This window comes from Gymnoscopelus microlampas (genome assembly GCF_963454915.1).
Source record: "Gymnoscopelus microlampas genome assembly, chromosome: 21".
NCBI lineage: Eukaryota > Metazoa > Chordata > Actinopteri > Myctophiformes > Myctophidae > Gymnoscopelus > Gymnoscopelus microlampas.
In genome coordinates, this window is record NC_139958.1 from 13,778,417 (window position 1) to 13,803,803 (window position 25,387).

Sequence of the window (25,387 nt, forward strand, 5' to 3'; positions counted from 1 at the left end):
GTGACTAATCAATAGAAAAGATGTCATTTTGGGGGTGAACTATCCCTTTAAGCACAATAGTAGACTTTTTCTTGAAGTCTCTTTTCAATCCAAAGATGACCACAAGCACCCCGCAAACAAACCCTAGTCCTTACAATAGCTTTTGCATGAAACGTGCACGCCTTGTTTTTGCCATGCAGATTACCTTACAGAATGACAGCCACCAATGCCTGCAAAATGATTCCTTGGCTGTCCACAGAGTCTCTTTATAGAAAGATGCGACCACAGGATGGGAGATTGTATGTGTCTGAAAAGAAGAGGAAACATTCTGTGTTGTTATTCATAGAAGACAGTATAATGTCAGACTGGCTTTTTTTCTGGGAGATTATACAGAATGAGATGAGGAGGATAACGCAGAAAGAGATACAGTTAGGCCTACAGATATGTCATTTCACACAAGGTAACAAGTAATCGGCATAACATGACATGATAGGTATAATGGTATGGTTTATGTAAACAGCGGTGATCCTATGTATTCAATTAATCATAGAATATTAAAACATTCAGTGGTGGAAAAAGTACTCAAATGTTTACTTAAGTAAAAGTATCAATACTGCAATGTAGAAGTAAGAGTTATTTAAAAAATTCACTTGGGTAAAAGTACAAAAGTTTTGGTATCAAAATGTACTTTAAAGGTAGGGTAAGTGATATTTTTTGGTTAAAACAAAAAGTATTTTGTTAAAAGGTTAAAATACTATATTCTGATAGTAATCATTGCTATAGAGTGTTTTTTCAGTAACAGATGTCTCCCTGTCTCTCCAGCTCTTTAATAAACAGAAAATACATTTTTCGGTAGGTGTCAAAATCTCAGCCAATCAGGAGAAAGCACCCATTTTTAAGCTTAATTTGTATAGTGTTCCAGTTCCAATTTTGCCTGCTCATTTCTTAGTGTCATCACTTCCAAGTTCACTTGTTTAATCTGTATCCTGATTGAGTTCTCTGTCCTGATTGGATAAAATTGAAAATGAAACTGAAACTGAAACGAAAATGCATTTTCTGTTTAATAAAGAGGTGGAGAGACAAGGAGACTCCTAATACTGAACAAACACTCTATAGCAATGAATACTATCAGAATATAGAGCTATTTAACACTTATTTTAACCAAAGCAAATCACTTACCCTACCTTAATTACCAAAAGTAAAAGTACTCATTGTGCAGAATGTCCCATTTCACATGTTAATAAAAATATATACAAATCTTGACAAAATAACAGATTGTCACAAAAATAACAAAAACAAAGATACAGTTTTAGTCTATTCAGGCTATCCCCTGGTTATCCCCAATCCCCAAGGTCAACAAAATGAGAGACAAGCAATGGTTGAACACTATAAGTTTACAGTTAAAAGACTAATGTAATTTTGCTTATGCTTTTCCTTGTCTTCTTTGTATTATTTGTTCTGATTCTGAATATGTATTATTATTTTGTGTATCATACTGTATGTAATGCTTTGGCAATATAAGAATGCTTGTCATGCCAATAAAGCATATTTGAATTGAATTGAATGACACCTCCTTTCAATGGGAATTCAAATCTTCCTCCCCTTGTGGTTCTTCCGATAGATGTTTTTTCAGGCCAGATTTGAAAGAAACCAGTGATTCACATCCTTTAAGTGTAATGAATGGTGTCAGTCAGGGCATTCCACATTGTGGTGGCAGAGTAGTGGAATGACTACCGTAGTTTCCCATGTTTGTTCTAAATTTGGGGGGTACCAGATTGTGGGTGCATGATATCACAGTCTCTCTCTCTCTCTCTCCCCCTCTCTCTCTCTCTCTCTCTCTCTCTCTCTCTCTCTCTCTCTCTCTGTCTGTCTGTCTGTCTGTCTCTCTCTCTGTCTCTCTCTCTCTCTCTCTCATCCCTTCTTCTGGTCAGATTGCATACATGCATTTCCTTTTGGGAAACTGTAGACTGACTGATATGTTTGGTAATATCACAATTTAACAACAACTATGTTAGATTAAAATCGCTGATCTACAAGCTCACAACTTTTGCTTTTTGTCATATGAAGAAGTATAGGACTTTAATCTCTCAAGAACATATTCAGAGCTGGTCTGTCTGTCTGTCTGTCTCTTTGATCAGTTCTACCTGCACACCCCTCTCACCTCTTTCATCAGCCAATCTACTCACCAGTTGTCAATTTCCTGGACTCTCAGTTTGTAAAACTGTTTAGCGTGTGAGCAGTTTACCGTTTTGGCTTTTAGCATTCACTTCAGCCTGTGTTTTCTGACCTTGAAATTAAACAGTGAAACAAATTGTGCACCTGTTAAGACTATAACTCTGTAGAATTGTAGCCACGGTGGTAGAACTCTCTCTCTCTCTCTCTCTCTCTCTGTGTGTGTGTGTGTGTGTGTGTGTGTGTGTGTGTGTGTGTGTGTGTGTGTGTGTGTGTGTGTGTGTGTGTGTGTGTGTGTGTGTGTGTGTGTGTGGGTGTGTGTGTGGGTGTGTCTGTGAGTGTGTGCATGTGCGTGTGCTTGAGTCTGGGTCATCTCCATAGACATATAAAGGTAGACGCCTCCTCTGGCTCTGAAGCGTGTGTATCTCGGACGCACTTCCGCTTCCTCTATGCTTGTGGGGGGCGTCACGGCGATCCCTTTTTCTACCCCTTGTTTTTCAGTAGCGGGGGGCGGGGGGGCGGGGAGCGGGGGGCGCCCTAGTCCCTACGTCACATCCTAGACGGATAGCTCCGCCCACACTGGGCGAGCGCTGTCAGTGCAGCGGAAGTCGATGCGCAGACGGCTTTGTTGTTGAAGCCCGACTGACGCACGCTGAAAACAGTCTGGCGAAAACAGTTGCGTGCATTAAACTTTAAAGGAAACATGCAGTCTAAATAATTAAATATCAACACTTTGCTATGTGGACCATCAACCCAAAATAGACCTTTGTTGACCATTAGTGAGGTAAATGGAATAATGATGATAATGATATGGCCCACTTAATAGAACCGCATTCTTTGCATGGCTTTTTGATCATCTTGATGATGATGGACCAATTCATAGAACCACATTCTTTGCATGGCTTTTTGATCATCGTGATGATATGGCCCACTTAATAGAACCACATTGTTTGCGTGGCTTTTTTGATCATCTTGATGATGATGGACCAATTCATAGAACCGCATTCTTTACAAAAAAGTGCAAACAAAGGTGTTGTGCACATTAACAAAATGTCTCAAAATCATGTCCCCTATCATCATATATAATGCTTTACTTATATTGACTGTATCGACAGCTGTTTCACTCATCTAATATAACAGTTTATACTTAGGCTGTCGTGAAAGTGTAATATTTAGAGAAATTCTAAGTTTCAAACGCAAATCTTATTTTTAATTTAACCAGTAAAACCACGTTGAGACACAGTCGCAAAAGTAGTGGTGAGACAGCTGTTTCACTCATCTAATATAACCAGTAAAACCACGTTGAGACACAGTCGCAAAAGTAGTGGTGAGACAGCTGTTTCACTCATCTAATATAACAGTTTATACTTAGGCTGTCGTGAAAGTGTAATATTTAGAGAAATACTAAGTTTCAAACGCAAATTTTATTTTTTACTTAACCTTTATTTAACCAGTAAAAACACGTTGAGACACAGTCGCAAAAGTAGTGGTGAATTAGGCAAATGGATATTTATTATATATTTAGACTGCATGTTTCCTTTAAAGTTTAATGCACGCAACTGTTTTCGCCAGATTTCATTTCTGCTGTTTCTCATGAGCGTGCGTCAGTCGGGCTTCAACAACAAAGCCGTCTGCGCATCGACTTCCGCTGCACTGACAGCGCTCGCCCAGTGTGGGCGGAGCTATCCGTCTAGGATGTGACGTAGGGACTAGGGCGCCCCCCGCTCCCCGCCCCCCCGCCCCCCGCTACTGAAAAACAAGGGGTAGAAAAAGGGATCGCTTGTGGGGGCTTATACCTCTATGGTGGGGGCCAGCTGGAAACTTCCGTGTGCGTCACAGAAGGGGGCGTTCGGTAGGCCAATCAGAGGAAGGTGGGGGCGGGACAACTAGATTCTGACAAGTCCTGGAAAAGACGCACTGTGATTGGCCAGTAGTCAACTCGCTGTGATTGGCCAGTGCCCGTCCCCCGGAAATATGGTGGCCACCATACCAAGCACGTCGCTCCAATGAACTGTAGAGGCCAATGAGGTATCTAGGTTTCTATATCTATGGTCATCTCTGTGTAAATCAAATGGTCTGCGATACAAGATGTATGGTCTTTACGTCTTCATATAAAATGGCTCCCTCTGCTGTGTGAAACATAGTACTACAGTTATCTGTCATTTATTTACATGCCTCTAAGCAGCGCATTGTTTCTGAGTTGTTTTGAAAAAGTTCAGCCAGAATCAACTAGTGTTTGTTAATATATATTTTTCTATTTGTGCAAACTGATACAAAAATACATACAACCATAGAAAAAATTGAGGCTTGCCAAGTTTAGAATAGTGGTCCATTTTCAATAGTAGCCACTTTGGCCAGCACATCAAGTCATTTCTGAGCTACATTAGATGATTGCATACTCGCAGTTTGATATTTTACCTGACGCCCATACATTAAATTAAACCCCTGATCATAATCTGTCATATTGTGAAAACATTCAAAAATGTTCAAGTATTCAGTAAATTTGAAACGTCTTTTCTTCAGTAGAACATTAGATGAGTCAAAACATTTGTCACTTTGGACAGCATTTTCAGAACGGTGAAAGTGTTTTTTATATTGTCCATTACGTTGAGGCACACAGGAATTAGTTTTGGTCAAGGTGCAAGAAACAGGTGAAAGGGGATGAAACGACCATAAACCATTTGCAAGACCAGGAACAATTTGCAAACAAGCAACAACTTTCAGTTACTTTTTGTCGTAAATAGCTGTTTTTAAGAGGGCAATGTTATTTCTTTTTCCATGTGATTTTATTTGCATTTTCACCTTTATCACATAATATGATTCTTGTTCAACTAATCAATACACCCCATAAAAAAAGACACAGACCCCCGCCCACTTCAAAATTCCAAAGAATCCCATCAACATACAAGACAAAAAGAAAATAATTAAAAGAAGAAAAAAAAATCCCCTTCCTCCTTGGGCTATGTTGTTTTTTCAGATGTTGTTGCAATAGTTAATACAAAGGATAAGAGCACTGCAATGATAAGAATGGTTGAAATCAAGTTCATTATCTTCAGCTTACCCTTGCGGTACTTTTTGCCAGACCCAGAGGGTCGGCCTACATGAGGCTTTGTTTGTCCCTCTTTCGTCCCTCCCTCTTTTGTCCCTCTTTTGTCCATATATGGGCATAAAAGGGACACAGACAGACACATACAGAGATCTCTTTTGTCCCTCTTTTCCTTCAACCACTAGGGGTCTGGCAGTACCAGGTCTCCTGGTCCTAGTTCTAAATCAAACAGCCTTCCTTACATCACGACCAGGTGTATTCTACGGACAATGTGTCGTCAAGGGGAGAGGCTGGCCGAGGCGTAGTCATGGCTTCCAGTTCCCACCTGACGTCATGTGTGAGTCCCGACCGCTCCAGACCGTACTGAATAACAGCCAGCTGGCATAATGTCTTCAGACTAGGACTCAGGTCTAAGATGTGCAGGTCATTGGGTGTGGTGAGTCCTCCGAACAATATGACACGATCTCCCACCATGCAGCAGCACATTCTAAACATCTGAGACGGGCATTTCCCCCTGGGCTCGACCTTCTTCGTCCAGGAGAAGGTTTCTGGGCTGAATTTCCACAGATCCTTGAAGTCCTCGGTGCCGTTGCTGCCACCACATATGTACAGCTCGGCATTGAAGGTAAAGGCTGAATGACCAAAGCGTCCTTCTGGAAGAAGCTGTGCGGAAGGCATACTCAGCCAGCAGTCGGTCTCTGTGTCAAACACTGTGATGTTGTTGTAGAGGGCCGCCCGGTTCCCCCGGCCCCCAAATACAAACATCTTTGTCCCGATGACGGTGGCAGAGTGACATGACGAAACAGGTGCCGGAGTGCCTCTGGTCTTAATGAAGGACCAGACCATTGTGGTGGTGTCCAACCTGTAGATGTCATTAGTGTAGCCGGTCAGCTGGTTATATCCTCCGTAGATATACATGAGCTCCCCCAGGACACAGGCCGAGTGGTCCCTTCTCGCCTCTGGCACAGTCCCGGAAACCGTGGGCCTGGACCATCCGCGGGTGTCGACGTCAAACGTGTAAAGCACGTTGCCGTAAGGAAGCCCGCCCCAGATGTAGATCGTATCTTCTATGAGCACAGCCGAGTGAAGACAGCATAAGCAGGGAACCTCAAGGGGACGTTCTCCTCTTCCGGTCGTCGTTGCCGGGGGCAACTTCATCCAGTGCAAAGACAAAGTGTTGAATATGTGCACGCCAATCTGATCCATGTTGTTCTTGTTACTGTACCCTCCAAATGAGTACACCTTGCGCCGTACTGCTGCAGCAGCATGGAGGTCTATCTCTGGTTCATCTCCCTTCAGATGTACCGTCCAGTGAAACATCTCACACCCCGGCACCACACGTCCTCTAACTGATGTACAAGGCGGTCTGACGGGTTAGTGAAAGCCGCTAAATTGATGTGATTTGTCTATTTGACGATTCAGTTTAAAGGACAATTACTTGGTTATGATGACGACGTCGCAATGTCACTGTCCGATGACGTCATCGTGTAGAGCAGTGGTTCTCACCCTGTAGGTGCAAGACATGTCTATGTCCGTGGCACATTTTCTATTTTGAAATAAAATGTTCTTAATTATAATGTAAAAATGTGTTTGAATGACTTCGGTGACTTGTAAAGTAACATGCTCATTAACATGTTGCAGGAGACTTGTAGTATTGCACATGTACCTGTACACAATTGCATCAGGTGAAGACAACAAGACAGCTAGAAGAAATGATTGCCAATAGCTGCCTCAATTCTGTGAAAATATAGCAAAATGTGCTTTCAATCCTTTGTTGGAGAAACAACTTTTTTTCTTCCTTTTTTTAAGACAATTTATTCATGGAGTGTATGTGGTGTGGTCAGACAATTACATAATTAAAGTCAACGGCATGCAAGGGACCACAGTGAAAAAATGGTGCAGAAAAAGATTTCCGGAGGGAGGGGTTTACCAGGCTACCTCAAGTAACCCTGTCCTTTGAAAATCTAGCAATCTCTATAATACCGTATAGGTATAGCCATATTATGCATAATACTCACCCAATCACCTTTGCAGCTAAGTGGCCCTTTTGCGATGGAAGCACTGTCTTTACTGATGAGACTTCTTTAATGTCTCTCATTTGTATCTCATTTTGTTTGTTGGTTTGTTTGTTACTCACTTTTGATGAGTATTCTATACCACTCTTATCTCATTGTTGTCTAAGTCATATGTATCTGTAGTCTGTACTGATTAGACTCAATTATTATTATCCAAAATAATTAGGATACAATTGTTTTGGTGGTTAAGTGGCTCAGTAGTTAAAGCAGACATACTATTGTTTTAAAATGTGCAGCACATTGGAATAGACCATTAGTATACATTTAGGGCTAGGCCAATGGGTTTTTGGTCGAATTATTATTTTGCATGTCAGTGGCAAAAATGAAATATTAATGAAAATGTCCATCACAGGCTGCCATGGTGATGACAAGCCATGCAGAGAGGCCAGAAGGTAGAGTATGTGGGTATTGATATACATGGCTCCCTCTGCTGTGTAAAACATAGTACTACAGTCATCTGTCATTTATTTACATGCTCCTAAGCAGTCCATTGTTTCTGAGTTGTTTTAAAAAGTTCAGCTAGAATCAAATAGTGTTTGTTATATATTTTTTTTTGTTGTAAAAGCTCATACAAAAATACATACAAACATAGAAAAAAAGTGAGGTTTGCCATAGCCACTTTGGTCAGCACATCAAGTCATTTCTGAACTACATTTAGCTCAGAAATTACTTGATGTGCATATTCTTACTCACAGTCACAGGGTGATATTTTACTAGAAGCCCATACAATAAATTAAACCGCCAACATTCAAAATGTTCAAGTATTCAGTAAATTTGAAATGTTCAGTGTCTTTTCTTCAGTAGAACATTAGTCAAAACATTTGCCACTTTGGACAGCATGAATGAAAAAGCCTCTCCAGCTGTTTTCAGAACGGTGAAAGTTTTGAAACACTTTATTGTCCATTACGTTGAGACACACAGGAATTAGTTTTGGTCAAGGTGCAAGAAACAGGTGAAACAGGAAGAAACGGATGAAACAGGACAACAACTATTTTTACATTTACTCAATTAAAAGTATCAATATTGCAATGCGAAAATACTACAAGTTACTTACAAGTACACGTCCTGTATTCAGTATTTACCTGAGTAAAAGTACAAAAGTATTTGCATCAAAATGCACTTAAAGTACCAAAAGTAAAAGTACTCATTATGCAGAAATCTTTCATTTCATGGTTTCAAAATGTATCATTTGAAAATAGCCGATCAACAAGCAAGGTATCTATCCTGTCCCGTTAGTTAAACCCCCTTGTGTTTTTCATAAATAAGATAATTCGGGTGAATAATACACTGAAATTATACCTTTCTAGTACCTTTATAATCCCCCCCTGTGTTCTACATAAATAAAGTAACTGGAATGAGTAATGTACTGGATTTAGAGTTACTCTAGTTAAGATTATATCCCCCTTGTGTTGCTCATGAATGACGGAACTGGAAATAAAATATATACTGGATTTGGGTTTTGGACCGGTGTAATCTGGGATAGAGGTATTATTTTATTATTAAATCCAGTATATTATTCAACAAAATTACATTTTCATATAAAATGTCATGATACGATGTATGTAAATGATAACATACAATGTGGATATTTGTTATTTGAAGCAACTGAACTCAATGTTTATTTGAAGTAAACATCATTCCTTCATGAACATTTTTTCTTTAAAGATGTATTTAATTAGAACCAAAATCAATCAATCATATCGGTGAATTATTTTGTAGCATGACAGGATTTGTCAAAAGTTAAATGAAATATTTTAGTCAAATCTTTTGAGGTACATCCAAAGTGGTACAGCGATTCTGAGAAGCTGTGTAGAAATATACGTATTAGAAGTACTAGACAACCAACATCATTGCGAGTGACACACTACAAAAAAATATACAAAAGTCGGTATGCATGAAATGTTTTGTACAAAATACAAAATAACTTATTGTTTTGCTATAGTCTGACTTTAATTTGGTATACAATTCCATTTCACATCAGAAACAGTATGTCTCCTATCTTATTTAAGAGACTATAGAAAAATAGCTAACAGAACAGTTCAGCGAGCATACTGAAAATAGTACTGTTAAAAGCAACTCTGCCAGCTTGAATCACTGTCATTTTGAGATTTTTCCCCAACTATATGTACTCTTTTAGTTGATTGTCTTGTTGTATTATTCATTAGCATCCTTCTCCTTATATATCCCTATGAGTGCATTCATCCTTTTTCCCTCCATTTCTCTATTATTTCCATTCTTTGCTACTGCAGGACAGCAAATCAGTCTGTAAATCAATCATTTTGATAAAGATAAAGTTTTTAACCACATGTTGGTGTTATTTTTAAAGCCCCCTGAGTCCTCAACTAAAACAATAGATAATCCACAACGTGACATCATCACCATCATATGGACGTGCTGATAACTTGACAGATCAGAGTGTTGCTTTAAGAGTCATTGTCAGAGACCACAGTACAATCATGAAGATACAAAAAGCTTGTAATATTTGCCTTTAACCCATTAAAACCGGGAACGCATTTGTGTAACCAGTATATTTTATACTTTGGCTATTCAAAAAAAGCAGAGATACAAGCTCATAGCCGCGCTATGATCTTTTTTTTTTGGTACATTTGTGGAATCCCCAGAAGCAAAGATTTGAGTTAAAAATGTTCGCTTTAGCAGATCAACAAGCAGATCAACAAGCTCATAGCGCGGCACTCGGTGCCGGCGCTATGAGCTTGTAGATCTGCTATTTTTGAATAGCCAAAGTATAAGATAATGGTTAAAGTGGTTCAAATCTAAAATGACAGATGCTTTCCCGGTCTTAATTGGTTAAAGACTGAATATCTTGACATCATCATCATCAGTATCATCATCTTAATTTTCATCATCATCATGTCTAACTACATTGTGTCAGACTAACACTGACCTTCCCTGGCAACACCTTGATAGGGACGGTATGACCTGTGTAAATGTAGGGAAAGAGTGTGTCAGCGAAAGTGTGTGTGAAGGTGTGTAACTGAGTGTGAGTATCGGAATCAGAGAATGACAGCTTTCCTCCTTTCCAGTCTAGCTGGACTCTGATCCTCCTGGGCTTCTGCTTCACTGGGAGATCAACAGGTGACCCCGGTTTGGACGATCCTGGTCTGGAGGACCACGCCGTGTATTGACCTTTACCTAACCGTATTGTCCAGAATTTACCCCCCCTGACACCCTTCCTCTGGCAAGACTCGGCTACCACGCCCAGGTCCCAGTGGATGTTGTCTCCCACCTCCACGTCCCAGCTGTGAGTCCCCGAGTTAAAGCCCTCGGAGCCCAGGACACAGTGCCAGTGGTCGAACCTCTCCGGGTTGTCAGGAAGCTGCTGCGTTTTTCCACGTCTCACGCTGGTCAGATCGTCGGACAGGATCAGTTGTGAACGGGCAGTGTTGGGGTCCAGAATGACAGGAGTGTAGGAGACGATGTGCTTCATCTTGTCCCACACTCTGTAGGACAGGTTACCCAGGTGTTTGACCTCGTCTATCAGTGCTCCTGAGACAGGCTGTGTCTGCATGCTGTGGCTGCGGTTGATGGGGCTGACGTGTAACACACACATCTGGTATTGCTGCAGGAACGCGATGTGTTCAGCTCTCATCGCCTTCTCTACGTCTCGGACTGCGTTTGAGATGTATGCGAGGTCTCTGTTCAGAGCCTCGATCTTCTCCTTCATCATCTGACTCTTCTGCTGCTCTTCCTGCCTCAGTGCAGCAACGCTAGCATCCTCTTCCTCCTGCAAAAACTGACGAAGCTTTTTAAACCGTTCCTTGATCTTCCTCTCCGTGTGCCGGGCCTGGACCTTGATGTGTTGTGCCGTTTGCTCACATTCTGTTTTAAATGTATTAAAGTCTGTCAGTTTCTTCTGTAAAGGCGTCAGTTTTTTCTGGATTTCCTTCTTGTAATCCAGTGCCGCTTCATCGATGGGTCTGAAACCGTGGTTGGTGTGTTTTTGTGAATGGAGACACACAACGCACACCGGCTCTTTACATTTCTGACAGAAGAGCTTTAATTTCTCGCCGTGCAGACTGCAGAGATCCTCCGGAACCACCGCTGAAGCTCTCTGATGATGTCTCAGCTGTATGAAGGCCTCACACAGGTTCTTCAGGACCAGGTTACAGGGCGGGCGGTTGACTTCGATTTTCTTACAAACTGGACATTCCTTTTGCTCCTTCTCTCTCCACCATTTCTGCAGACAGGCTTTGCAGAAGCTGTGGCTACACGCCAGGACAACAGGATCTTTAAAGATATCACAACACACAGGACAGGAGAAATCATCTTCTGAGAGACCCAGCTTGGAAGCCATTGTGTCTCTTGAGTAAAGCTAAAACCAACACACTCTGTTCAAGACAGGAAATCAGTCAGTCAGTGGTGGTAACAACACTCCCTGCTCTAGATAGAATGTTCCCTGAAGTTTACTTTCACTTTGAATCCTGGTTGTTATTAAAGTCCATTCAGCTGAGCTGGCAGAGTGAGCAGCAGGTTCCAGTGTGGGTCAGTATTCTCTCCTGTAGCTGTAGGTGTGGAAAGACAGTCAGTCCTCCTCCCTCACTGGAAGCTGTTTGGTCTGAAGAAAGACTGAAGGTGAACAGCGTGTCCACGGCAGAATAATAACAACCCCTCTGTTTCCTGGTTCTTCCCCGACGAGTTTGTCAAGGGGCGGGACTATGACAGACCGGTTACACACACACTAATCTGAGTTCCCAGAAGTTTTCGCCAGCTCTGGCGAGGAACTTCTGGGCCACAGCCCTGGTATTTGTGGGCGGGATGTACGTCACGCTCTGAATCTGAGCGGACACGCCTCTTACCGGTCTGAGAGCTGTGCAACTCGTCTAAAAAGTCCGACGAGAGGCAAACAGCAGTACACAACAATGGCGGCCGAAATTTCTCAAGGGGAAATTGCTTCCCGTCGATCCTATTTAGATGCATCACCCACTGCATGTGGATCCCGCCCCCTTTTCTTCATTGGCTGTTGATTTGAATCACAACGCAGTGGCCGCGCCCCTGCTGTCCAAGCTCCGACGCTAACCCTCCCAGACTACACACACACACACACACACACACACACACACACACACACACACTAAATTTAATTCACACATACGCTAATTGAAACTACATCTGCGTCACTTCTTGGAAAGTTGGCAATTTCAGATGTGTTGTTGTTTTTTTTTCCTGGCAGTTGCTCCTACTTTTATTTGTGTCATCATGGCTGTAGGTGTTTGTTTGTTTGTTTGTTTGTTTGTCTGTCTGCGTGTGCGTGTGTGTGTGGGGGGGTGGTTCGTTTTAGTTCGTGCGTTCACTGCGTTGTCATGGTCAGGGAGCTCGAAATTCAGGAATGGATGCAGTACCTTCATTCAACAAATGATGGTAGCAGAGGGCTATAATCATTCTTAGTGGCTCAGAGTCAGACTCATAGTCAGACTAGACCACTGTTTCCCAAACAGGTCGCCAAGGACCCCTTAGCTGAGAGAGAGATGAAGCAGGGACCCCCACTACATATTGTATACAATTGTGTTTCAGATTAAACTTAATTTCATAGACAGCTTCATAGACTTGTTTGACAGCATATCATCAGTGTATTTTCTAAACATGACCTAGAGGTACCTTAGGCTCTGTACTTTCTCTGCTCTTTTTCCCTCACACACCAAACCTCTACCACCACAACACGTAGCAGTGCGTCGTGTTTTGAGCTTGTAGATCTGCTATTTCTGGCTGATGTTCCTGTCAGAATATAGGGATGCTAAATTGTTCAAGCTAGGGTTCAAGTGGTTAATGTAAATAAAATAAAAAGTTCCTATCACACCAAGATTTGGAGACCCCCTGTAGAAACTGTGAGGACCCCCGGGCCCCTAGGGGTCCCACACCCCCTGTTGAAGACCCATGTACTAGAGCATGGGTTTTCAACTGATTGTGAACCAGGGACTACCACCCTGACTAAGAATCAACCTGCAGGTACCACCGTTAGTGTTGAGAGGGGATATGGGCTAAGATTAGTTTCTCAACCAATGGTCCACGGACTACTAGTGGTCCATGGCATAATTAGGCCTGCAGGTGGTCCATGGGGAAATGTTTTAAATTGTAAATAAACATAAATAAAATACCTTTGTTGAATTCATTAAAATATGTTTAAATAATATTTCATAAGTCCATCAAATGTCAGAACATTTTTTTATTAGGCGTGCTGTGGGAGAAAATGCTTGAAATTAAATAATGACTGTTAAGGGCTTGATTTCATTCGTAGCACAATACTATGTGCACCAAATGATATCAAGCCCAGGCATTTTCAACGGACCACCTGTTGAAAACCCTGTACTAGAGCATCAATGCTGAAGTACTGAGCATAGCTCCAGTCAGTCAGGAGAAGAGGATGGTGTTGAACACACAAAACCCAGTCACATCAGAGATAACTCAATTCAAGATAGGCCTAAAGGACAGAGCCGGAGGCGTTGATGTTGTGTAACGTGTGTGGCGAGGCAGAAACTCTTTCTTATCGGCTTTTCATGATGTGTTTGGTATTGGTATTCTGGTTCTTCATGTCGTAAAATCGGGGCGTTTTGAGAATATTTAAGGGCGTGTTATTTAAATGACGCTCGTTTTCAGACGTGAGATTTATCAAAGCTCCGACCAAATGTACGCTAGGATTGGCTGTGTAGGATCCTTTGATAAATCTGACTTCGACGTTGGTGTACGGCCGAATATATGGATAAGGAATAAGCCGTATATATGGAAAAATATAAGCCGTTTTTTACGCTTCGTTGATAAATGAGGGCCACTGTGTACCGATTTCCGTGATATTTGGACAACATCTGTAGGAGTTATAATCAAAAAATGTGTTTGACAAAAATCGGCCTCCTGGTGCCGCTATAACAGGCTGATCTGAAACATTAGAAGTAGAGGTTCAGCTCTGGCATCCAGGGAGTGTGTGTGCACAGTTTCGCTGCGATTGGGCCAACGGTGCCGGAGATTAGCTGCTCACAGACAGACGGACTGACACACGGACGGACATGATGCTAAACATAGTCTCGGCCTGGCGGAGACAACTAAAAATCGAAGACATTCCACAAATACTTGTCTTTAAGTGGTTCTTGAAAATGTCCACAGAGGCTGCAGCTCTCAAGACCTGTCGAAGGGCATTCTTCAACACCTTTAACACTCTCAGGGAATGTATCCCATCGGGGCCAGGGGCTTGGTTTTAGCCCTCCTTAATTGTCTCCGCCAGGCCGAAAGGCATGGCGAGAGAATATGTTTTACCCCCTGTCCGTCCGTCCGTCCGTCCGTCCGTCCGTCCGTCCGTCCGTGTGTGTGTCATTCTGTCTTGTCTGTGTACAGCTAATCTCTGGCACCGTTGGCTTGATCGCAGCGAAACTGTGCACACACAGTCCCTGGATGCCAAAGCCGAACCTCTGCTCCAAATTTTTCACATGGGACTTTTATAGCGCCACCAGGAGGCCGATTTTTGCAAAACACATTTTTGAACAGTACTCCTACAAATTTTGGCCAAAACTCCCCCAAATCGGTACACAGTATCTCTATAGTCATTAAAAGAAACGGCTCATTTCAGATTTTTCATATTCCATCCTGATTGGCAAAAATTGTCTTTCAAAGTTTGTAGGAGTGCTCCGTTTTGAACAAAATGTCTCAAATCATGAACATAGCATGCAATATCCTTGAAATTTCCCACGCATATTTCCACTATACCCAGGAAGAAATGCCACTTCAAAAATCAGCCTCATGGTGGCGCTATAACAGGCCGATTCGTGTTTTTACCTATAACTGCACCAATCTGTGTAAAACTTTGTAAGTGCACTCCCTAGAGGTCAAGGAAAAACCTTTGCCTTGCTTTTTTCACATCTGCCTTTTATACCAGGAGGCCGACTTATGTAAAACATTTTTTTTATATTACTCCTTCCAATTTTATCCAAATTTCACGCACATCGGTACACATGATCTCTATAGTCATGTGATCAAGACGGATGTGTGTGATTTTTCATATTCCATCCTGATTGGCTAAGATTGACATCTAAAGTTTGCAGTAGTGGCTTGTTTTGAACAAAATGCCGCAAATCATGAACGCAGCATCCGAAACTTTGCACGCACATTCTCACTATGTTGAGGAGCAAATGTCACCCTTTTAACATTGGCCTGTTATAGCGCCACCAGCAGGTCTAATTTAGCAAAACATTTTTTTTTTGAAAAAAATGCCTCAAATCAAAATCATGAATGCAGTGTCTGATTGTCGTGCAAGGCCTAAGAAGAAATGGCACCCTTTTCATATTGGCCTATTATAGTGCCACCAGGAGTCACAATAACCTACCTGACCTGGCGGAGACCTGTGCTCCGAGGAGCACTTTTTCTAGTTGTCTCTGCACCTCCCATGGATGCATTTCAGCCAGGGGGGTTTGGTGATGGAGGGGGTTTAAAACCATGCTAAAAGAATCACAATAGAATTAGCTGGTATTTCCTGTTCTTCTAACCTGGCACTCAGGTCAAACTCCCCAGGTCAAAAGAGAAGATACTAATTCAAAAGAGCATCTGCTAATGCCCGTCTTGTGAAGGAACTGCTCCTCAGTTAGATAACTAAAGTAGTTGCTAGTTGCACTCATTCTTTTTTTGTAATACTTCATACAGTTAACTTTTTGGACAATCATTGTACATAATTCTGTTGTATTTTCTTTTTCTTGGTGTCATATAGAGGCGGCGCAAATAATGGCTGAAGGTAAGACAATACATCAAAGTCAAACTGTCTCTGTCGGGTGGAAACCTCATTATATCCAAAACTGGACATTTGTTGGACATATATAGCAGATAAACGTACATCTGCTACTTTTGATGCTTTTGTAATTGTGTGATGCATGATCAAGTAGGGCGTTAATTTACGAAAAAACACAAAAAGTTAAAATATGTATGGTTTCTACCCGACAGTAACGATATAAAAAATTATTCCTTAGTCAGCTGCTGCTTGTTATTATGTTGTGTTATGTCTTCTGGAAGAAAAAGCCTTGCTCGCTGCATAAAGATTAAGGAAAAATCCTTAGACAGACTTAAGAAAATATAATTTATTTATTTTAAATTATCATAATGTGCTCTATGCTCATAGTGAGGGGTGAATTAAAAAAAGGAAACGTTTCGGTCCTGGGACCTTCGTCAGTGCTATATTGCACTGACGAAGGTCCCAGGACCGAAACGTTAGCTTTATTAAAATTCACCCAGACTTTTACTTTTTACTTTTACAGAGTATTTATACATTGTGGTATTGATACTTTTACTTGAGTAAAAAAGCGACTACTTCTTCCCCCACTGCCTGTGAGCTCACATATTAAACTTCTATCTTAACCGACTCATTTGCCTCAACAATTGCTAACTGAATTGAATCAAAATTCCTCGACACCTCTCAGAGCAAAAAAACTAAAGAGAACTCTTTTTGACGGTCAGACAGGTATTGTCTATCTGGCTGTGAATAATTTCTCATAGCAGAATTCTCATCAGAGCATGTGACTTGGGGTCAATAAACCTTTTTTTCTTTTCTTTAGATTTAGTCTCTGCTTCTGCAGGTCCGGAATCGTCGGGAGGGCTGAGGATAGTCCTGGTGGGCAAGACTGGCTCAGGGAAGAGTGCGACAGGGAACACAATCCTAGGAAGAAAGGACTTCCTAGTGGGCAGCAGTCCTCGTTCTGTGACCACTGAGTGCAGTAAACTGAGTGAGGAAGTGGATGGGACCCTGGTGCATGTCATTGATTCACCAGGCCTGTTTGACACAAGGCTAACCAATGAAGAGCTGACGTCAAAAATAGACGACTGCATTGACATGTCCCTCCCGGGGCCGCACGCCTTCCTGCTGGTGATAAGGCTAGGGGTGAGGTTCACCACGGAGGAGCAGAATGCCGTCAAATGGATCGAGGAAAACTTTGGAAACGACGCCTCCATGTACAGCATTGTGCTGTTCACGTGCAAAGACCTATACAGTCCTGAAGAGGCTAAGAAGGAGTCCAAGGAACTGGCGAGGATCATCAACAAGTGCGGAGGCCGGTACCATGCCTTCAACAACCTCGACGAGGACGACCACGATCAGGTCAAAGAACTCATCGCCATGATCAAGACGATGGTGGAGGAAAATGGCGGGATGCACTACACCGACAAGATGTACAAGGAGGCTCAGCGGGAGCTGCAAGAGCTGGAGGAGCAGAGGATACGGGAGGAGGAGATGAAGGAAGAGGAGAAAAGGCAAAGGTGGCTAGAGGAGGAGAGAGAGAAGGAAAAGCAGAGGAGTGTTAGAAGAAACACGGTACTCGCGACGATAGCGGTTGGGTTTGTGCTAGTGTTTGCCGGAATTTCTATTGCATCGGGAGCAGGCACAATGGTAGCCCTGGCTTTAGGAGCACCAGCAATCCTACTGGGACTTGTTTGTGGCATAGTTGCTATCTGTATGTGGAACAGGGTGTGTTGTACGCCCAAAATGGCAATGGCAATGGCAATGGCATCAAATTCAATAGTATAATTAGAATCATTGTAACACGCCCAAAATGGCAATGGCATCAAATTCAATAGTATAATTAGAATCATTGTAACAACTGACACCTTCTGTATGTGTGTGTGTGTGTGTGTGTGTGTGTGTGTGTGTGTGTGTGTGTGTGTGTGTGTGTATGTGTGTGTGTTTAAAGATTTATCATGAACTGCTTTTATCATGGAACACACATCTTGAGTGGTTTTGATAGCCCACTTGAACACAGATTTGGTCATTACACGACAAATAATGATTTCTAATAAACCGTGTTTGTTTGTATGTATTGTTTCAAATACATACAAATGTTTCTCAGGAGCTGATTCTGTAATTATATTTCTGCTTAGTTCACAGTGTTTCACATGTTGTATTGGATTGAATGATGGGATTCCATGGCATGTTATGCCGTAAGGAAATGTGGGATTACAAAATTGAAATTAAACGTCTAGGTGGAGCATCTAAGATACACTTTGTACACTATGCACATGTTGGAATGACTTATGAAAGCTGCAAAGCCGATGTTTACATTTCTTAGTTGTGCATTTTGTGTAAATAATGTAAATTTATACTATGTGTTGGGTTGGGCCTATAGGTCATGATGTCACAGAATCATGTCCTGGTCTGGTTGGTGTGATGACTGTAGCCACACACAGGTCACAGACAATCACTGAGAGACACTCCTACAGAAGATTGTGATTGTCTCACACCTGTGAACAGGAAGGGGTGTATATATATATATGAGAAGATGTTGGTATCATTGCTGTAAGACACTCTTGATGAAGGTCCAGTGGGACCGAAACGTCTGTCAATTTAAATAAAAGAGGCTGCTGAGCAAGAGCAGTGTGCGGGACTTTTTGTTCATGAGAATATCTTTTCATGTTTGCTTCAGTTTTCATTGTCAGGACAGTGGAAAATGAGAGGCCCAAGCACTGTTGCATGGCTCACACCACCTCTGACCTCTGCCCGGCCGGTAGCCCGGTTGGAGTGTCAGTCTTGGTACCGTACACTTTGGCTGCCCTGCAGCCAGAGACAAAGCTACACGACCAGGGCAAAAGGGCCGACCTGACGCCCAGCTACACGCTCCATTGCGACAGTTACTTCCTCCTACATAAAACTGCAAAGGGATACAGTTACTGTAAGATTGGTTTTGCAATGGCAACGATTACTCAAGAGATGCTTTTGTTGCTTTTGAACATGCTTTTGTTCAGATAATTTATTGAAAATAAAAAAATAAAACACTGACGTATGCACACAATAACATACAATTATGTGGAAAGCATAATAATGTCCACATCAAAGCAACAGCACTAAGGTATTGTTTTGATTGCATTCAGTCATATTTAACCATAGACAGATGAATGCACAGTCCTGTAATTAAACTATGTCTTGCTGCAATCGTTCGGTTAAGCCTCATTCAGTCTCCGACATGTACAGACAGCAGACAATTAAGGCAAGGAGGTCGACCTGTGGCATTCATTTCACCAGACAAACACTCCCACTCCTAGTCTATTATTGATACACTTATACATTCTTAACTCACTCACATTTGCCATCATTTCCTTTGAAGAACAACAAAACAAAACAATATAATGAAAAACAAAAGTGTCCATTTGTTTCCATTTTAACTCTCTTCAGAATTATCTGGGGTGCTCACTGTTCATACTAAAATGGTCCCTTACGCGCTCAGAGTTAAATTAACATTCCAGATTTTACTGAGTACTATTGGTTTCTTCTAATGTTGATGCACGAGGAATTGAGACTCATTCCAACATCTGAATGTTTTAAGAGTTCTAAAAGCCTACACATTGTGAATGTAAATACTTTTGTATGAATACTGTGGCTACATCATGCTTACAGTAAATGCAATGAGGTAACACTTCAGTGCAGTACAATAACAGACTCCAGATTATATCTGAAGTTAATACTTAGAAATACATCATTATAATATGTACATTTTCATTTTACAACCGTTAAATTCTTGGGCATTAATTCAATGTTGACCTCGAGACGAGTTAAATGTTAACTCGTCTTTTCCATAACTTGCCGGAACATGTAAGGATGGAAGGGTATGAAGTTATTAGTCATTGGGATGAGGCTACTAATGGATATTACTCAGTATGACTCCGTCTAGTTGTCGCCTCGATTTTCGGTGACGGGCGCGGGTGTTACAATGTCGTGCGTGACGCAAGGGGTGAGGTCTCCCGGTAACGTCACGTGCGGCGTGCCGCTGGTGCTCATCCTCTCTGGTACGGGCGTGGCCGTCGTCATCACGGCGTCGACAGTGGGCGTGGCTGCTGTGGAAGGTGACTCCTGTCCGGGCGTGGTCGGGACCGGGGGGGTGACGATGATTACTTCCTCAGAGGATTCTTCTGAAGACTCAGAGGATTCTTCTGAAGACTCTGAATCGTCCTCCTCGCTGGATTGAGATGATTCTTCTGAAGAATCTGAATCGTCCTCGCGGGATTCCGATGAGTCAGAGGAATCCTGTTGTGAGGATGAGTTGGACTCAGATGATTCTGATTCTGACGACTGAGAGGACTGCCAGGATTCCGATGACCTCATCATGGCGACGGCGTGCATCTCCAGCAGGGTGGACAGGTCGTCGTCTGCGATGTCCGCATCGTGATGCCGATGCCAGCCGGCCTGTGGAGGCGGGAGCATGTCACATGAATGTCAGACATTCACTCTTAATGCAGTTCTGAGACAATGACATACAATATTGAGGACAATGCTGTGCTACTCTATCATCAGAATCATCACCACCATGAGTTAAATTCAGGATTTTACCGTGTACAGAATGCATAAAAAGTAGTAGGATTTGAAAACCAACAGAGGAGTTCAATAGGAAAAAAGCTCCAGAATGTTGAAAGGTAATCTCAGGGCAGATTACTCGTTACAGGCTATTTAGTTCCTGCTGGAACGGAATGGAATTTTGAGCAAGATACCATACCAAATAAAAAGACTTCTTCCAAACACTGCTTAACGTGCAAAGAGGAAGTGGAGTAGGTTAAGATTGCCATTGAGGTCAGTGGGTATGCATGGCATACTGGCGAGCTGGAGGCTGCTGTATTAATAACTGTTATGTGCAGCAGTATTCTACAAAGAGAATGCAGGATACATGCGCACAGTAAGTACAATGTACGTCTCACAGACTGAGTAATTACAACTTATCCCTGACACATTTCGCTTTCATATTGCCACTGTACATACAGTGCAAACAAGTCCTCACAATGCGGCTCAGAAGAAGTTGAGTGAGAGGTAGAGAGAGGTATAGAGAGAGAGAGAGAGAGCTAGAGGGTGAGAGGAGAGTTATACAGGGAGACGTGGGATTGTTAGCGAGGGGGAGAGAGACAACTAGAGATAAGTAGTGAGAGGGAGAAAGAGAGAGATAGAGACAGAGCGTCAAGACTCAGAGCAAGGAAGAGGGTTGACGTCTAGCGTAGCGTTGTGGTCATCTCACCGGCTTAGCAGACGTTGTCGCGAGGATCACAATGACGAGGAACGATGTCAGAAGCTCCATCTGTGATTGGCTGGTCTGTATGGAGGAGGGAAGCCGCAAACAAAACGCAGCGTTACCGTGGAAACAGCCAGCCACTCAGTGCGTGTGTACTTATCAGGAGGGATACAAAGTTGCACATCTACAATATGTACAATCAATCATCACATCAAAAGGAAGTTAAAGCACATATTGATCGTGCACACATCTTCACATTTATTTTGTTTTTGTTTTTACAGGTTCATTATCCATGATCACATTTCATAATTTTCCAGAACAAATTTTCATAATATGTATATCCTTCAAAGATTACTCATACAGGAAGTCACCCCTTTAAATCTGAACTGATCAGGGAATATTTATTTGAAGGAAATAAATGTAACACACAGTAAAATCCTCAGTATTAATTTATCCATATGTAACTTTGAGAGGTAAATTGACAATAATGTGTACCATCAACTTTTCAACGCTGCAGATTAAACAAAAAGCAACAAAAGCAATGACAAGTCATAAAAACAACAACATACCAAATCTCAGTCCCACCGATTGTAACCGATGCTTTTTCCTCAAACTTATAAGGCTTTGGTCGCCTTCTCTTAATCAGTACAGTAGCTCCTTCAGAGATCAGAGTTACTGTGTGTGCTGAGAGTCTCCATGCATCACAGCTGTTCATATATACACATGAGGATGAGACGCAGCGAGCACTGGGCGGGGCCAGGATGGGCGGGGGGGGGGGGGGGGGGGGGGGGCAGGATGGGCAGGGGACCAGCGACCACACACACGTTGAGCAAACAGGAAGAGGAAGAGAGAGAGGATGGCACAAGTGGCAGAGGACGGCAATTCAGGTCACCTCAAGATGCCGAGGGGGGAGTTTAGATTATGATTTACCGGCAGACACTGTGTGTGTGTGTGTGTGTGTGTGTGTGTGTGTGTGTGTGTGTGTGTGTGTGTGTGTGTGTGTGTGTGTGTGTGTGTGTGTGTGTGTGTGTGTGTGTGTGTGTGTGTGTGTGTGTGTGTGTGTGTGTGTGTGTGTGTGTGTGTGTGCGCGTACTGTATGTGTGGTTTCCTATTGAATAACACTAGGAGTTTGTTTTTTGTTTGTTTTGTGTAACTTTCCTTTCATCACTTGAACGTCACGTTGTGAGCTTGTAGTTCAGTTATTTTTGGAAAAAGGGAACGGACCAAATATAGACCCCTGGAGGATTCCAGTCTATGACGTATATAAGGTTTAAGTGGTTCAGGAAGTGTACGTAACGTTTGAGGAGTGGATGGACAGACAGCCACAGTAAATGGACAGAAAAACAGACACGTGGATTGATTGATTGGACAGACAGACATATGCAGACAGACAGATGCACCAAGTGAGGGAAAGATAGATAGACAGACGGGCGGACGGACGGACGGACGGACGGACGGACGGACGGACGGACGGACGGACGGACGGACGGACGGACAGACAGACAGACAGACAGACAGACAGACAGACAGACAGACAGACAGACAGACAGACAGGCAGACAGACAGGTATGCTGTGTTTATGTAATGACAGAAAGACAGATAGACACAGACATTCAGACTAGGTTAGCTGAGGACAGACAGACAGATAGATTGAGTTAATAACGTGTCAGTCGTGTCGGCGTATAAGGGATGGTCCGTCAGCCTATGGAATGTAACAGTAGAATGACTTTGGCCGGATGTGTGTGTGTGTGTGTGTGTGTGTGTGTGTGTGTGTGTGTGTGTGTGTGTGTGTGTGTGTGTGTGTGTGTGTGTGTGTGTGTGTGTGTGTGTGTGTGTGTGTGTGTGTGTGTGTGTGTTTGACACCGACATGTTACACACAATGCGTTATTTCATCACACCATAATCTTTCCATCCATCATCTCTCCTTCCTCACACACAAAATCACACACTGTAAAACCCTGGAAGTGTACATCTAACTCTATAGGGTCCATTTGGTTCCATTTGTACATTCTCATACATCCACATTAGGCTGAAGACTCATCTTATCAACCTCACAGATACTTTCTTGCCCCTCCTGTTTTTATGCGAGAACTTCTGAGAAATCAGAGATACAGAGATATACGACAGACCTGGATTGACCCCACAGGGGAAATTCAGTTTTCATGGTAGTGCAGACAGATACAGAAAAAGAGATACAACTAAGAGTGAAAAAAGAATAATAAAATAAGAGCAAACAGGTAGTACCACACAGGGATTAGGAATGAAGTACCAAAAAAAACAATGGAGAGGTCCTACTTGGCCCTCGGCACTGTGGCCTGCCTGAGATTTGCCTGTTGTACTGTATGAGCTATTAGAGGTATAAATATAAAAGGGGTCAAAGTACACTGTGTATCACCAGTATTAACAGTATAAACAGGTATAAATAGTGTACAAACTAATTGTACATAAACGATCTATGTCCAATATGGATAAAGAACACTGAAAATCGTAATAAAAAAACTAGAAAACTAAAAAATTAAACTGAACCACAAACATGAGAACAAAGATTTGAAGTTAAAGATCAATGCATGGAAACGTGCATACAATAAGTCTCTCTCTCACACACACACACACACACACACACACACACACACACACACACACACACACACACACACACACACACACACACACACACACACACACACACACACACACACACACACACACACACACACACACACACACACACACACACACACACACACACACACTTGCACCACTTTAACCCTACATTGGCTATCTACAAGCTTTTATTTGTAGATCTGCTATTTTCAGAGAATCTTGATTTTTCTTTTGAAAAATCTGGACTGTTTTTGAAACATTTTAGAACACAAGTCTTGTCCGTCCGGGCACAAAATATTTTCAGATGGTGATCTGTGGCCAAATACACATTTTTGGGGCTCATTGACATCAAACCGTTTCAGATCCCCATGGTCTAAAACAATATTAGACAATAAAGTTTGACTGAACTGCCCCATAGTCGCTTATTTTGGGCTTGTTTTCGTAGACCTGGTTTGCTTGATTCTTTCACAGAATCTGGCAACACACATCACCATACATGAGGCTTTTTGGTCATATAGTACTTGTTGGAAATTAACTAGACAGTGACGGGAGTTTTAACCACATTAGTTACTGTACAACCCATTAAGCAAACGTACCAGAAACCACAGCATAGCATCATCATGTAATACAGTCCTGTACTTCCCCATTACAGTAACACTCAGCTCATTACAAAACAAGACTGTGGCTCTAATAACAACTGAGCAGAAACTTTCCATAGCGATGCGTTATGACGGGAAACTTTTTTGAAATGTATTATAGGCTACTTTGATAATTAACTTTTTTAAACTTACATTTTACACTGGAAGCCAATGAAGAGGCAAATATGGTGCACATATATGGAGATGACTGATGTCTAGACGTACTTACATTTTTTTAAATATATTTTTGGGGTATTTTTATTATTACAGTGAAGCTAGGACAGGAAACAGAGAGAGAGAGAGAGAGTTTGCGAGTGACATCATAGATGCCCTCTAAACTACTGCCTATTTCACCTGCAACATTAACCTTAACATTAACAGTGTCAGTGCTAATGTACATGTATATTTATTATTTTGTTCATTTGTAAGGAAACTTCTTTCCTTGTAATGCGTTGTTATTTTGGGATTCTTTCTGTGAAATGCGCTGTAAAAATTAAGTTTAACTTGCCAAATATGGAGAAGCAAATACAACTAAATCAAAATGATCAGTGTTATTTTATGCTAGTCGGTTTAGTCACTTTATTTTGGATTATCATGCTAGCATGACCTCAGATACAAACAAAGACTCAAACACAAAGACACAAGACACCAGATCTTAAAGCATGAATGATTAGATTATATCTATATAATCTAGCAGGTGTTGGCCAAGGTCATAGGTCGAGGTCACAGGTCACTAAATGCAACGCATACCTAAAACCTACATTCCAGTATACTGTAGCTTCAAACTGGTTGCACTGGGTGAATTCCAACATACTCAGAGAATCTCAAGCATACTCAGAGAATCTCTATTATAGGATCAATGACACATTACAGACAACAAGACATGAAGCATAAAATGAAAGTATCATC

At 42.0% G+C, this 25,387-nt stretch overlaps 4 protein-coding genes across 5 annotated transcripts; 1 reads left to right on the plus strand and 3 right to left on the minus strand.

Annotated features, from left to right (window-relative positions):
* Nucleotides 1-5,440: 5,440 nt before the first annotated feature.
* Nucleotides 5,441-6,517, minus strand: LOC311037808 (kelch domain-containing protein 3-like; the record flags this gene model as incomplete). The annotated part of the gene is made up of 2 exons (XM_084047098.1): nucleotides 5,441-5,962; nucleotides 6,041-6,517. 2 exons carry the CDS (start codon nucleotides 6,515-6,517, stop codon nucleotides 5,441-5,443), a joined length of 999 nt encoding a protein of 332 aa, XP_083903224.1.
* Nucleotides 6,518-8,422: 1,905 nt separating this feature from the next.
* Nucleotides 8,423-11,807, minus strand: LOC311037120 (zinc-binding protein A33-like). The gene has a single exon (XM_084046208.1). The coding sequence runs from the start codon at nucleotides 11,585-11,587 to the stop codon at nucleotides 10,148-10,150; it is 1,440 nt and encodes a 479-aa protein (XP_083902334.1). The 5' UTR covers nucleotides 11,588-11,807; the 3' UTR covers nucleotides 8,423-10,147.
* Nucleotides 11,808-15,990: 4,183 nt separating this feature from the next.
* LOC311037809 (GTPase IMAP family member 9-like) lies at nucleotides 15,991-18,416 on the plus strand (the record flags this gene model as incomplete). Its single annotated transcript, XM_084047099.1, has 3 exons — nucleotides 15,991-16,000; nucleotides 16,815-17,683; nucleotides 18,375-18,416. The coding sequence occupies 3 exons, from the start codon at nucleotides 15,991-15,993 to the stop codon at nucleotides 18,414-18,416; spliced, it is 921 nt and encodes a 306-aa protein (XP_083903225.1).
* Nucleotides 18,417-19,385: 969 nt separating this feature from the next.
* On the minus strand, nucleotides 19,386-21,932 carry scpp8 (secretory calcium-binding phosphoprotein 8). Of its 2 annotated transcripts, none has more exons than XM_084046631.1 (3): nucleotides 21,806-21,932; nucleotides 21,243-21,317; nucleotides 19,386-20,425 (listed from the first exon to the last, which is right to left on the minus strand). In XM_084046631.1, exons 2-3 carry the CDS (start codon nucleotides 21,300-21,302, stop codon nucleotides 19,910-19,912), a joined length of 576 nt encoding a protein of 191 aa, XP_083902757.1. In that variant the 5' UTR covers nucleotides 21,303-21,317; nucleotides 21,806-21,932; the 3' UTR covers nucleotides 19,386-19,909. The 2 variants fall into 2 exon arrangements, with proteins under 2 accessions (XP_083902757.1, XP_083902758.1); XM_084046632.1 differs by having other exon boundaries at nucleotides 21,802-21,869.
* Nucleotides 21,933-25,387: the final 3,455 nt, after the last annotated feature.

Excerpts from the sequence above, each read along its gene's own strand:
- LOC311037120 (XM_084046208.1), bottom strand. The coding sequence starts at position 11,587 with ATGGCTTCCAAGCTGGGTCTCTCAGAAGATGATTTCTCCTGTCCTGTG.
- scpp8 (XM_084046631.1), bottom strand. The coding sequence starts at position 21,302 with ATGGAGCTTCTGACATCGTTCCTCGTCATTGTGATCCTCGCGACAACG. Across the intron at positions 20,426-21,242 it reads CGACAACGTCTGCTAAGCCG|GCCGGCTGGCATCGGCATCA; the intron begins GTGAGATGACCA and ends CCGCCTCCACAG.